This window comes from Micropterus dolomieu, linkage group LG13 (genome assembly GCF_021292245.1).
Source record: "Micropterus dolomieu isolate WLL.071019.BEF.003 ecotype Adirondacks linkage group LG13, ASM2129224v1, whole genome shotgun sequence".
Lineage (NCBI taxonomy): Eukaryota > Metazoa > Chordata > Actinopteri > Centrarchiformes > Centrarchidae > Micropterus > Micropterus dolomieu.
The window spans coordinates 22,412,462-22,426,690 of record NC_060162.1 but is presented as its reverse complement, the minus strand read 5'-3'; the positions used below and the strand labels follow the sequence as shown (position 1 = coordinate 22,426,690).

Below are 14,229 nucleotides of genomic sequence, written 5' to 3'. Positions count from 1 at the left end.
ACAGTTAATGTATAATAAGCATCAGTTTGAAGCTACTATGCAGAATTCAGGGTAATTCAGAGATTTACTTACTAACTGAAGTTCAAACAAATCAGACATTAGCAACTGTCAACAGAACTGGAGAAATACAGTTCATATTGTAGATGGTTTGTTACCATAAAGAACCCTGCAATAAAACCCATCATGTTATTCTCTATGCTTTATACACCGGCTCAACATTCCTGAGGGAGCAAGTAACCTTGAAAACACAATGCCTGAATATGCAGCTGTAGAAATATATACACACATATAGATGCATATTTGTGAGTCTGTCACAGGCCTCACCTGGGGGCTGACACTGGGGCCGTAGCCCATGCCGGGCGAGTTCATGGAGTGGGGACCCATCGGCGAACTGATGACGGAGAAGGGTGAGGCCAGGCCGTTCATGGGCGAACTCAGCGTGCTGATGGGAGAGTGAAGAGAGCCGGAGGGCCCCATGGACGTTGGGCTGAGCAGAGACGGATGCATTCCCCGGTGGGATGTGGGTGAGCCCAGCGGCGAGGAGGTCACCTGGCCCGACGAGTCTGATTAAGAACATAAAAAAACAAAATCAAACAGGGGAATTAATCAATTTATTGGCTGTTGCTTTAACTTTTTATTATGCTATTATTTTTAATGCTATTGTTGTTCACATGGGCACATTTTAAAAGGACAATTAAAAGGACGTTTTCACCCTTGACGTAATTTCAGTTTCTTCTGAACAAAGTTGTAGGCACCGAGAATCCAGTACATCTGGTGAAGTGTGAAAGCAGTTGTTGGAGCACGGTCCAAGAAAATGGATAATTCAGCAAACAACACTTGAGACCATTAAATCCAACCATAGCTCTTGTGAAAAAGAAGAAACTCTAACATGTGAGTCAATGGAGGAGACTATGATACACACAGGAGTTCTCTTGCTTTCTCATACACTGGTTCTATTCCTCAATGAGGAGGAGTGTGTGCTCCCCGCCCCGGCTGTATATACAGGATGTATATCTATAATGTATGTGGTTGATGAGTGGAGCAGTAGGCCCAGCAGCGAGATGAAAGGGAGTGATAAGGATGTGGTCATGTATGTATAAGAGCTCATATGTCCTCCTTCTCCCTCCCAGACTTAGTGCAACTCTTTACCTTGACTGAGCAGGCCATCTTCCCATCAGCTGTCAACACAGAAGATATGGGACAGGCACTGAGCGCGAGCAAAGGAGCAGGGTACTGAGAATTTGGCGACGAGGATGTATGTGCACTGATAACAGTTCTCTCCCTACGGTCTCGTTTTTTAACACCGCCGGCACATCATGGAAATGGGGTCCCACCTGATTTGTACTTCCATTTTCTCAGCCATATGAGTGTCTAATGGAGGGTGTTACAAGCTTTTCGGATTGATGAGCCCTCTGAGACAAAACTGTGATTTTGGGCTTTAAGGACTAGAATTCTACTCTTTGAATTTGACTCTTTAACAATGGCAATTTTATTTCAGCTTTTTGAGCAATCATTTATTCACAAAAATTATTATTGTACATGATGTTAAATCTGTAAATGTAGACTGCTACTGGGATTAAACAAGACATCTGAAGACACCATTTTGGTTATTGAGATAAATCCATGAATCGAGAAAATAACACCATTTTTTATACCTCATGTTGGCAGCTGACTTGTGTTGGATGATATATACCAGAATCATAAAGCAGGATGTGTTTATGGCAATACTGGTTTTACAGGAATTGTGCATCAGTGTGACGTAACATCTTCATGTTGCAGATATTAACAGATTATTTTGACTATTTCATCTTTTAACTGTTTCTCAATTCAATTTCCAGAAATATATAATGAACCAATTACGGCTGAACGATCAATCGTTTTTATATCGAAATTGCGATTTGAAAGAATGCGATTAAAATGTAGCTTAATTATCCAGCCCATCTGACCCGTTTTAAACAGTCACGCAGTTACAAATTCATTCCGTTGTCATCCTTGTGTGACAGATCTGCTCGCCAATCACAAGCGCCATGCGCCTCCTGTTACGGTCCTATTCACCAATCAGAGCGGGCACAGGCGTGTACATTTTTCAACAAACGAAACTAGAGGGAAACGTGGGATAATGGCGCCAGCCGAACAGACACAGGTAGCGGCTGTGCTGCGGTTTTGTCCGACGTCAACTCACACTTAAGTGTTTCACCAGCAGAGCGTTTACCCAACACGTTGTTAACGTGTTGTTAATTTGTCATTTTGTGTGCTTCAACTATGGATAACAGCTCTCTGTCGGCCCGTTCCATTCCGCTCTCTGCAGGCTAATGTTACATATACACGGAGAGTTTCAGAATAAGAGCGTTTTGCCTGTCTGATTTTTCTGACTTGTCCAGATTTTGCTTATTTGTTCAGCTGGCCTTGATTTTTGAACTTCTACTATGGTTAAGTAAGCCATGTAGTTAAACTGTTTCCTTTTTTGTCTGTTTTAACTGTGTTTATTGTTGATGTACGATGAAGAGTCTGCAGAAGGTGTTTTATTTTGAAAAACGACCGGATTCTCTCTGCCATTCTGTGTCAGACTTCCTGCCTGGTTCATCTGCTCTGTGCTGCTTGATGCGGCTTCAGTCAAAAATAGACTGGCAGTGAATATTGAACTTTAGAAAAAATTCAAAACAAAATGGCAATAAGATTTTTTCCCCAATCATTCAGCCCTAATACCAATAAAACCATAAAACAGCATATGGATGGTAAAGCAGGAGCCATGACAATAATTTACTTGTGTGTGTCGCAGTGGGAATCAAAGACAAGTGTCTAATCCCTTGCGCCACCGCTCCTCCCGACATGAAAAAATTGAGTCTATAACTACAAAATATAATTACTAACTTTCAAATTAGTTCAGTTAAAGTTAATAGATTATTTTTAATGAATAAGAGACAGCAGCAAAGGTTGTTGCCTGTTTAAGGCCTATTTCACTCTTTCACTCGGGCAGCTCCTGTTTATCCATAATCGCCCACCCCTACAGCTCAGGCTCACCTCTGATGAGTGCTTTGCCCCAACATACCCTCCTCTTATACCCTGTCCTGTTTTGACACTGCAACTTTGCCCTCTCTGCAGTGGGGACACGGACTGGTTATGTAATAAGTGGGAGTGTGGCTTGTCTATCACACTTCCCCGTTTCATAAGTGACCAGGTTCCCCTGTTTCCGCACTGTGGAATAAAACTGATGGATGGCTCAATTAATTGACAACCGAGAGTAACGAGTCCAGCTCACAGCAATTTTCCTGGAGTGCTTAGTTTCTGTCCCAACTGACTTTTTTTCTTGAGTTTCTGTGTGTGTGTTTATTTCTGCTGTGAAATGTCTTGTCAATGCAGGAAAGAAGAGGGGAAGTCTTTGCATCTGTGTCCCCCGCATCAGCAATCCTCAGGGCAACAACCTAGCTGGCAGCTCAGCCAAGCCAAACACTTCCTGCACATCCTGCTTGCATCACGAGCACTTCCTGTAAGCGCATACACACATGGGCCCCATCCTTTTCAAAACAAACACACATCCTTCTTAATAAAGGGCTAACAACAGCTCTGGATCTAGCTGTATTAGTTCAGTGTTTAATCCTATGAATGATACCCCTCAAGCTTCTATCCCTTTGATTACATTTTTTCCCTAAAATGCGCCCACACACATAATTCCTGTAAAATAAAATAAATAAATAAAAAGCTGCCCCTGAGCCAACAATTCCCATAACACTTCGCCAATTGGGTTTAATTCAGGCAGATAAAGCGAGCTGAGGTATTAAGGTTGCCAATCTGCCATTGTAGGTCTCAGCAGGGGGGGAGCTCAGCTGACAGAGTCCCAGCAAGGCCCCACCTCGAGGGGGGTGACAGAGACGGGCTGGGAGGTAGATCAGACTGTTAATGTCTCTTTCGCTCCCATTCATTCCTGATGTTTCTTTCTCTCTTCCACCTTTTTTTTTTTTGGAGAAGAAGAAACAACCAGAGCAGAAAATTTACTGGAAAATCTCCCAGCATCCTCTCCTTTTCCACATGAACATGAAGCAAACTATGGATGTATGTGGTCATATTGTATGTGAACAAATAGATGTCTCACTGCAAAATGTGTGTGTGTGTGTGTGTGTGTGTGTGTGTGTGTATGTATGTTTGTTCTTGTTGGAGCTGAGTTGCCAGTGTAGGATTACAGCAGGATGAAAAGGACTCTGTACTAATCCTCCCCGGAGAGGAGAGGAGAGGAGAGGAGAGGAGAGGAGAGGAGAGGAGAGGGACAGAAATGATATACAAAAAGAGATTAAAGGAAATAAGGAGAGGAGAGTAGGAACTGAAAAGACATATAAGGAGAGGAGAGAAAACAAGGAGAGGAGAAGAGGGGTGAGGAAAGAAGTGGATAGAGAAAGAGAGGACAAGGAAGGAAAACAAAGGGAAAGAAATGAGAAGAAAAGATAAAGAGGAGAAAGGAGAGGGGAGGGACTAGATTTTTTTCCCACACAGTATAACTGTCACATTGACAACCCTGCATGTATTTCTTCATATACCCCTTTCATCTCAACCTGTTGAACTGGAAAATGAAACAGAAAACAGCTTCATACAAGAAGCATAAAACAAACACACTCGTAAAATTAGATAAAGAGTGTGTATAAAGCGAATCAGTGAGCAAGCGCAGGGCAGGGCAGGAGAGGGGAATAAAAATCATTGGAACATCCAAAAAAAACGAGTTGCTGTCGTCCTGGTTCTCTGCGTGCTAATGTACAAAAAGCTTGACTCTTTAGATAGGGGCTGAAAAGTGCCTCAGCGCGTTGTCATTTGCAGCCTTTGCCTGTCAATTGGCCTGGATCGCTGGGCACATAACAGCACAACTGACAGCTACAAATAAGCAAATTAGGGCCCATCTTACTGACAGGCGCAGACAGAGTTCTCCACTTATCACTTCTGTTTTCCATACAAGCATCTCCTATTTCAAAACAATGCTTTCCTCCCTCGCTCTCGCCTTTCGCGCTCTTTTGTTCTGCCATTGGGTGTGATTACACGGAGGAAATTTGCCAATTTGTGCTCTGGCTGTTGCTGGCTCGTGCCTTTAGAATATGAGAAATGGATGGTTGAGATGTGAATGACAAGATGAAAGGGCGACGGCCCTCAAGAGAAAAAAAAAACAGCGTATGGCGTTTTTTCAAACCCTTGAAACAACCAATATGTTTGCATGTTTCTGACAGAAGATCTGTTGGGATGAATCTGAATTCATTTCCAGAAAAATGACACCATCTGCCATTTGTTCAGCAGCAAAGGTAATACCATTAAGTTGTTCAGGTTTGTTGCAAAACCAATTGAAGCGTAGTTTAAACAAACTTTTTTCCACTGCAAAAATTTGCAGTTCATTGGCAGGGGCCTTCTTACAGTCAACATTGTTTCTTTTACACATGAGACCTTAACTATGGTGGCAGTTCAGAAAACACTCACATGAATCAATTTTTGGAGCAGGTATAGGAGTCATTTTGGGAGGCACCGACAAACAATTCATTTTCTCACTTAGGTATAAAGTTAAATGAAAAGCTAGTGGAGTGATTAGGAGGATGTTCTGTGATCTCAATAGTTACGTACACTGAGCTACTGATACTCGAATTGTTGCAGAGGGTGCACTATTTGTCAGCTAAACAGACCCAGCGTAGGGCTGGGCAGTATGGACCAAAAGTCATATCCCGGTACCTTGAAGTCTGAATACCGATATTAAATATATATCAGTATTTTCTGCTAAACGGGTTGGGAGGGGGTTTGGGGGCATGCTTTTTCTATTTGTAGTAGCTTGTTTATTATTTCAGAGTTTTAATTATACTTCATTCTTCACCTTCATTGAATCTGCCTCCTTTCCCTTCAGTTCTCTTTTCCCCACACTCACACTCTCTGTCCCTCACCGCGCAGGTGACCTCTTCCGGACTGAAATGAATAAATCTAGATGGGAAAAGTCACTCTCTTGTTGTGTCAACAGCTCATAGACACGTGCAACCTGTGATGAGGGGATTACAACCCAAAAAGACAGGAACCACTGCCTCCACACAGGTTTCATAAAGACTACAAATGACTCCGCTGGCGGCAGAGCTAATACCAGTGGTTGCATTGCCTAACCAGCCCATGAGCTCGTGTTGCCTCCGCCACCAGCAAGGGACGATGCATTATAGATGGTAAAGTGCACCCCAACACCCCCTACGATAGCAGATGAAACCTGTAAGTCTTTTTCTTTCTTTGGACTATTTAGACTTCTGTAGCTTGATATGGCTTCCCGGTTAATGTCTCTTTCACCTTGCTTCTGGACACCAGTCTGTCTTCCCTTTTTAAAAACACATTCACACTGTGCCTATGCACAGGCAGACAGATGCTCATTTTTCACTCCGCGGGTAACTCTCCTCTATTATTCATCTACTAGTGCCACAGTGGAGATTTAATGGAACACGAGGGCGTGGGATGCAGGAAAAACATAAAGGGAGAGCTCATAAATCTCAGTAAATCACATACTTTGTGTCTATTTGCCATTTTGCCTTTAAATCTCTTCACTCACGATGAGTGGAATTGACTGTCAATAGGCAAAAAATCATAATGCTTTGGATAGTCTGTGCTCACAAAAGGATGCATAGAGCAGTGCCAGTTTTAGGCTAATACCCCTATAGCTTCTATCCAATCCCACACTCTCCCGAGACTTTGTTAGATCTTACACTACAGCACAAACACACACAAATACACTCAAACAAAAACAAATTCACACTGGCTCTTTGCAGATCCACGCACAGACAATGGGTTTTCTATACCACCCTGCTGGCAATGGGTCAGCCGAGAGATGATGCTATTGGTGAGACAGCAGCCAGGAAAAAAACCCTGATCATTTCATGGACTGACTCTGGCGTAAATGAAGTCATGAGTCACTTGCACCTACACTGCAGCGCACTGGCAAACTGCAGCTGCTCAGAGACAGAAAACTGGAGGAAACTGTGGCCTGTCAACAATAACGCGGCCCTGTTTTCTTTTTGTTGTTTCTTTCTCTGTTGATTTGACGCTACAAGCAGATATCTTATTATTCATAGGGACATTTTAGGAGAGGCAGGTGAGTCAGTTTTTGAAGTGCATGGAGCGCCAGAGCACAGTCAGGATGAAACACTAGTCATTAGCATTTCTCCGGATGTGTTCAGAGGAAGAATAGAAAACGGGGTGGGGGGATTCAACAAAAGCCCCCAGAGATTCAGCCGATTGCGTAAAAAGCCAGAGCCCAAAATAACACAGGAATCGGTATAACAGCTTCATTTTCAGAGTTTTTACCGCTGATGTCTATATCGCCATGACGACTGCAGGCTGATTTTACTCAATCTTCCATGACGCTCTGTGTCCGCGTTTCAACTATTAGGCCAGTTTTCATCAGCCTTCTTGTTTTCAGCATCACACTTTCTATCTGTGATTTAAATGACATACCAATGTCACCATGTTTGAGTGACGCATGTATGTGTGTGAGTATATCCATGTATGCTCATTAATCAGGAAATGTCTGTCTACTGTTTCCGACTATATAAACAGACTAATCTGGCCCTTCAGTTAAGGTCCAAAGAGTAAATATCTCAGTCTGATGTGTTTACTCTGTGGATAGGGGAGAGGTAGTGGGAGTGTGTGGGGGTGTGTGTGTGTCTGATCAGAGTGGTAGGGAGTTGGTTTAGGGGCGGGGTCATAAAGGATTGATGACATGTTAACGGTGATGGAACACATGATGAGGCTACTTCTGCACTGCCCTTTTTAAAAATAGTCAAATTATTTCATTGTCTTGAGTTGTCTGACCACGAGTCTAAATATAAAGATTTTTAATTAGCAATAATATAAAAACAGAGAAAATCTCTATTTATTATTTTAAAAGCTGTAACCAGTAATGTATTTTTGCTTGATAAATGACGAGATTAATGCAATATCAGAACTGATGACAATCAGTGTTCTTGTAGTTTCTGAACTGGTTAATGAATATACCATTACAGGTTAATTTTCTATTATCCTCAAACTCATACGCATAACCCACTTGTCCTTGAGTGCCTAGTGAAGCATAATCCTTGAAGATATCCATTCAAATTGCAGAAATGCCTTACTTTTTTAAGTTGTGAACCGCATCTACTACAGGTGATCGAGGCCCCCATCAGTGTCAACTCTTTGCTTTGTGGTTTCACTACAAGCACATAGCGCTTTAACCGGTAGTGGTGATGCAATCACTGAATCAATAAATAAAAACAACACCTGTTCTCTTCCTGTATACTCATAAAGCCTACTTAAAAGCTAATTTTGTCCAATGACAGTTTGGCCGAGCTGAACGCAGGTCGGAGTTGTGAGTGGGTTGAACGGATGGACACTTTTGAAGTCTCGATGTCTCAATTCTGGTGTGAACTATGGTCTATGGATTTTTTCTGTTCACATTTTGTTTTGTCAGAACATCTCAGAAATATGGGAAGTGCACTTTTTAAAATGAATATGTAAACTTCAAAATGTTTATGCAAAACAATGCGCAAAACATCCAACAATATACGAATACTTGCAGACAGCTTTTGACCAGCACCTCTGAGACTTGAGCAAAGGACAACTGAGAACTAAGCAAAAGACTTCGCAGCCTTACTTACTGTACAAAGGACGCTTGACGAAAACAGGGCTTTGCTCTTAGTCACTTGTTTCCTGTGGTCTTAGTGCTTTTTTTTTTTAATCTATACACAATTAAATATACACACATACAGGAGAAGAATACAGCATGTTAACAAGGTTTTTATTTTTATTTTAATCCTACATCCTCATTACAGTGAATGAGGCTTGAGGAAGGTGCGAAAAGCAGCGTGGTGATAAGGGCATTTTCTTTAACAGCTATTTCTGTCAAGACGAGATACGATCAGACAGAGCAGCTGCAACTATAGCTGCACCTTAATGGCACATCAAGTCAAAACTATCTAAGCTCCTTTTTACTGTCTGCTAAAGCCCCTATCTGCTGGCATCCACAAACCAACTAAAAGAAAGAATGTAAGAGCAAAGGAAAAGGCCTTAATGTGGGATAAGTGGCAGAAAAGACCCAAAACAGGCCACCCATAATTTCACAGTAGGTGGGCCGCTAACAATCATCATTTGATACAGTGTTTATATAACCCGATTCTTTTTGCCTGCTGAAACAACTGCCCTCATTAAAGATTTAATTCTTTCCCTCCCTCCTCCCTTTAACTTCTTTCTGTCTCTTGCAGGCTCCCTTTATTGTCCTCACATTTCAATTAATTGCCCTGATAGCATGTGGCTGAAAGCGCCAGCTCCTGGGCCACGCCGGTGCCCTTAGTGACTCTTAAGTGTCTGAAGAGGCCATGGAGCCGTGGCTGGCCATGGAAAGGTGCCAGCTAAGCCACAGATTACTGGCGCTATTGCTAACTGTGCCCCGACTGCCAACACTCTGATCTGCTGATATGGCCTAATTGTTCTCTTTAGCGCAGAGGTGATATACCATCTCTCTCTGGGAGCTCAAAGCCAGTAGAGCAGCCAGCGTGCGAGCAGAGCTGTGCAAGACAAGGCTTGAGCAAATGCTGCTGAAAGTAGAAGCCTGGAAATACTTCAGTATAAAATATCTGATACTACTTGTACTGCTCTTGCCTAACAGCAGATGAGACTGACCTAAAGGAATGTGGAGAGAGAATAAACGCGGTTTGGTTAAGAAACTGTAAATAAAATAGTGTGAGGATTCAATGTTTTTGCAATGCAGAGTGGTGGTCTCCATCACCTAGTCACTCAGGTTGGACTACGACTATGCACCTTTCCCTCACGACATGTATTTCTACGTCTGAAAAGAGAATTCTGAGAAGGAGACATACAGATACAGATGAATGACAGCCAGCATGGTGAATGCACCATGCTGGCTGTCCTTTGGTCGGCATCTTATACCAGGAGAATCAACTGATAATAGGATGTTGATCAAAGGCATTGCATGGAGCGGTAATTACCGCTGCAGCCTGTGGAGCTGCCTACAGGAGACGAAGATTACATTAGCAACTGATGCTGTAAGGCCGTTTTTGAGGACTCATTACCTTTTCAGCAACATGGCAGCTTAGCAAGTGGCAAGGGAGCACTAAGTTAATAAAGTCCAACATGTTAAAGTAGAGATTGATTTTTCAAGTCTACAGACTGGCGATTATCTATTAGCTTCAACTTTCCTTATCCTCTTATCGTTGTAGAACCCCTGTCATTAAGCAAACGGGTTGGCTTTTTTTCTGTATTATAGATTTAGCTGGGGAAAGAAATTTGTGCTGTTAAGGCCCTCTGAGCTGCCATGTCGGAGACTGATGTTTGAGTCCAAGTAACCGGTTAAATGCAAGGAAGCCAGGAAGCCACGATTCATAGAGCTTCCCCTTTTGTTGCACCCAGAGATGAAAATCGCAACACAGGCCCTTATCTGTCTCGCTCACTGCCAAAACACACTTGAAGGCACATGGCCGAGATTATAAACACACAATTTAGTGTAATTTAACATCAGCAGATATAGTGTATGAGGAATCTGGTAACTGCCTTTGATTATTTTCACATTTTAGTCATCCTTTATCATACGTTTGATAAAATTAAACCAGGCATGATGATGCATAACCTATCTCAAGCAAGCAGTGTCAAGTTTCTGCAGGTAGGTAAAGTTAGGGAAAGGCACATTAAAAACAAAAAGGCATGCTTTTTATACATAAATGGCATAAGATGAGTCATCTGTAGCAGATGAAAATCTCCACTGACAAATTGGTCAGTCCTGACACACCAAGAAACACAAATAGGATCTTGCACATTCACAATATATTTTAAGCTCTTGTCACTGTCAAACATTCTGCTACCACCAAATGATCTTTATCTTTTTAATCTCTACCCATGTCATGAATTGGGGAACCACTCAAATCGAACTTAGCAGTGAGGTCAGAGAGGTCCAATTTTTAGGATAATAAAAATAAGTTTCCCAATTAAGCTATAAAGTAGCCTAATTGTATAGATTCAAATCTGAAAGAGTTGAATTCTGTTTTTTAAAAATTTTTGCTCAATCTAGGAGTCAAGCTCTGCACTAGAGCCTGACCGACTCTTTTTATTCTTTTCAGAAACACGTAAACAAAGATTATCCCTGACATTTGTTGCGTGTAGTTAAGAGACCATACCAGGATAACATGACATAAATTTACCTTTTCTACTGTTATAAAAAAAATACAAATCTATGTCTGATTGCTCCATGTGTTGCCAACAGGGGAGCAGCCGAATTCTGGTGGACTAATAACATGACTGAGGGATCAGTCTCTCTGTTTCTTTTTTAATTGTCATGTCGGCTGTAATAAACACCAATACCGATATATCTGCAATTAGCTCATATCGGCTGATAATACTGGCATGCCGATTTATTGGCTTGACTCTACTCTGCACTTCTTCCCCAACATGCCTGCTCTTGGGAATTTACTGAAATACTCCATTATGGATCTCGTACCAACCTAAATTTACTCATATTGCAAATTTCAATAAATCCCATGTAAATACACAAAGAAAATTTCCAGCAACCAATGGCATCTAACCAACCTATCAGGTTCCAGTCTAGCCCATAATCTGTGACTGGTCATACTGTCATTATTTAGGACAACCATTACGAATGAGCAATTACTGGTAAGGAAATATAATGCAATAATGTATTAAATTAAATGTTTTCATTACATTTACCATTATCAAGGAACTGAATAATTTGGTATGGTATAAGCTTTTAGGCCATATTGTCCAGAAACATGTTCTAGTTCTTCAACCTGGTATAAGAGCATAGCAGGAAGTCAGACCAGAGACTGGTGCACCTGCTTGCCCATTTAATTTTTTCAAAAATAGAAAGAACATGGGGAGTCTGTTGAGGCCAGCACTTGAACCCGGCCCAACAAAGCACTTCATTTTAATACAAAAAGGTTTATTTATGTTCTATTAAAAAATTAAACAAATACACTTCCATGTAATGGAGGAAGAAGAAACCCAGTCACTTTTGTGGAGGAGTGGAAGTGTGATTAATCTACAAGGTGTGTCCGTTCGCTTTCTAAGCGTCTTGTTATGACTCAGTAGTCATAAAGCCATCAGTCTGTGGAGAATAATTATGCCAATTACTGAAGAGGCAAAACAAACTGTCCCTTCCCTCTGGTGACATCAGGATGAGGAATGTGCCACTTGATGACTTCTTCTGAGGCAGCAAGTGATTGACGATTTCCATTTGTATTGAGCAAGCACTGAAACACATCAAAAGTTGAGTGCTGTGTTTCTACTGTGTGTGTGTGTGTGTGTGTGTGTGTGTGTGTGTGTGTGTTTCTACTGTGTGTGTGTGTCTGTTTGATCCTGTGCAACACCTGGACTGGGCCCAAGGCAGATATTGGTGAACACGGCGCCCCATATCCAACCCCCATCTCCCCCGGCTGGGTTTGAAGAGGCAGTATCTCGGCCCATGAAAATGGTTACTGTTCTTTAACCAAAGCTGGACATCTGATTTAGGATAACAGATCTTTTTCAATTAGTGTCGGCCGAGACAAAAGAAGCTGGTTCACTTTTAGGTTTTGGGAAACTGAAATAATAATAGAGCCTTTTTTTCAGCTGAAAGCTTGAATTTATTGACAATATTACAAGCCTTTGAGACATCCCGCCCTCCTCTTTCTTTCATTTTTTTCCCACTGATTTTTCTTCTTCTGTGATGCACTTGTCGGTTTGTAATGAAATCCAAATGGAGAAGGTTCTGGCTCCCGGCCCTGAGCTGTAACTGCCCTCCCGCCTCTCTTTCTCCCTCTGGGGAACAAGCCTGAGATAAAGGGGAAAGGGGAGGATGGGCAGAAATAGATTGATCAATAGATGGACACATGGAAAGAGAGATAGAGAGATCCACAGATGAGAGATACAAACAGAGCAGGAGGAAGAGAAAGCGCGAGAAAGTCTCAGAGAAAGCTCGAGACCCTGGGGGCCAGTCGGAGGGGATGAGTTTTTTTGGTTTGGGGGGGGGGGGGCAGCAGCGATGGGAAACTATGTGTGTACGTGCCGCAGGAAGAGGCCTCGCAAGCCGGGGGGAACACACGCGCCTCAATAAAGGAGGGGGGGGGGGGGGGGGGGTTGTCCTGACCAATGTGTATATGAGTGTGTTCTGTGTGTGATTGTTATTGGAGGAGTGTACTTTGGATCGGTGCATCGACTCACAGCAAACAAATAACACAAAATCCAGAAGGGCGGAGGATCGGAGGCCGTATCCAAGGTAAATAAACAGAATCATGAAAATATAGTTGCATTGACTGATGAAGCCCGACCTTAACCCCAATCCCGCCCCCCCTGCTAGACTGCACACAGACAGTCTGTCCAGCACACACAAAATCAATTCACTTTTGGCCCATTATCAACAAAATAAGTCACATTGACAACTCAAACAGTTTATGTCAACAGTGGAACCTTATTCCACTGACTGCTCTGTTTCAAACGCATGTTTCATTCAGCTGGCAAGTTTCATTATGTGCAACCTATAACCTATAAAAGTCCTGTTTTCTTAAACCAAGTGAGAAAATCTAAACATGGATTTAATACAAACTTGAATTTTCAAGAATTGAGTGTATGTATCTCAAAACAAGAGTGAATGAAGCAAATTACTGCTAGAGAAAAGCAGCCAATCCTCACTTGAAAAGCAGAAAACTGACGTTTCTGTTACTTGAATAAACGTCTCCTTGTTTTTGCACTGTGCCCACTTACAAATCATGAATCACCTAAAAGAAAATGTCAGTGTATTGACACAAGACAAAATAGTATGGCTGCACTAGAATAAAGAAAAAAAAAACTACACTTGATTCCAGGAAAGTCTTGAAACACATTGATTTGTACTTGGTAAGACGAAGATTTTTGCAGCGTCTTTGTTAGCCGCATCTGCTGCACAAGTCTTTTCTGCCAGAGAGGAACTGATTCAAATTATCTGAGCCTGCAGAGATGATTTTCAGGATGGAGTCAGATCAAACAAGGACATGACTCTCTGGTGAATTACCAGCACGGGCCATTCTTCAGGGGGTTGGAGGTATGTTTTGAAGAAGGGGGAAAAAATGCACAAAGGTGGTCAGCTGAAGCGTTGTGAGCTTCAGCAAGCCCTTAAGTGGAGTTGGCATCCATGTGGATGAAAGCCTATGGATGTATGTCTCTTTATCTCTCCCTAGTGATCGTACGCTCACGTTTAATTTTTCCTATCCTCCCTCTCCTCTGTCC

The 14,229-nt window shown here is 42.1% G+C and overlaps 1 protein-coding gene across 6 annotated transcripts in view; it reads right to left on the bottom strand.

Moving 5' to 3' along the window:
• rxraa (retinoid X receptor, alpha a) overlaps positions 1-14,229 on the bottom strand; it is a 109,157-nt gene that overhangs the window by 44,298 nt on the left and 50,630 nt on the right. For all 6 annotated transcript variants that reach the window (XM_046067290.1, XM_046067288.1, XM_046067292.1 and 3 more), the window contains one exon: positions 325-563. In XM_046067290.1, the coding sequence (XP_045923246.1) occupies positions 325-563 (239 nt within the window). The remainder of the gene's footprint in view (positions 1-324; positions 564-14,229) is intronic.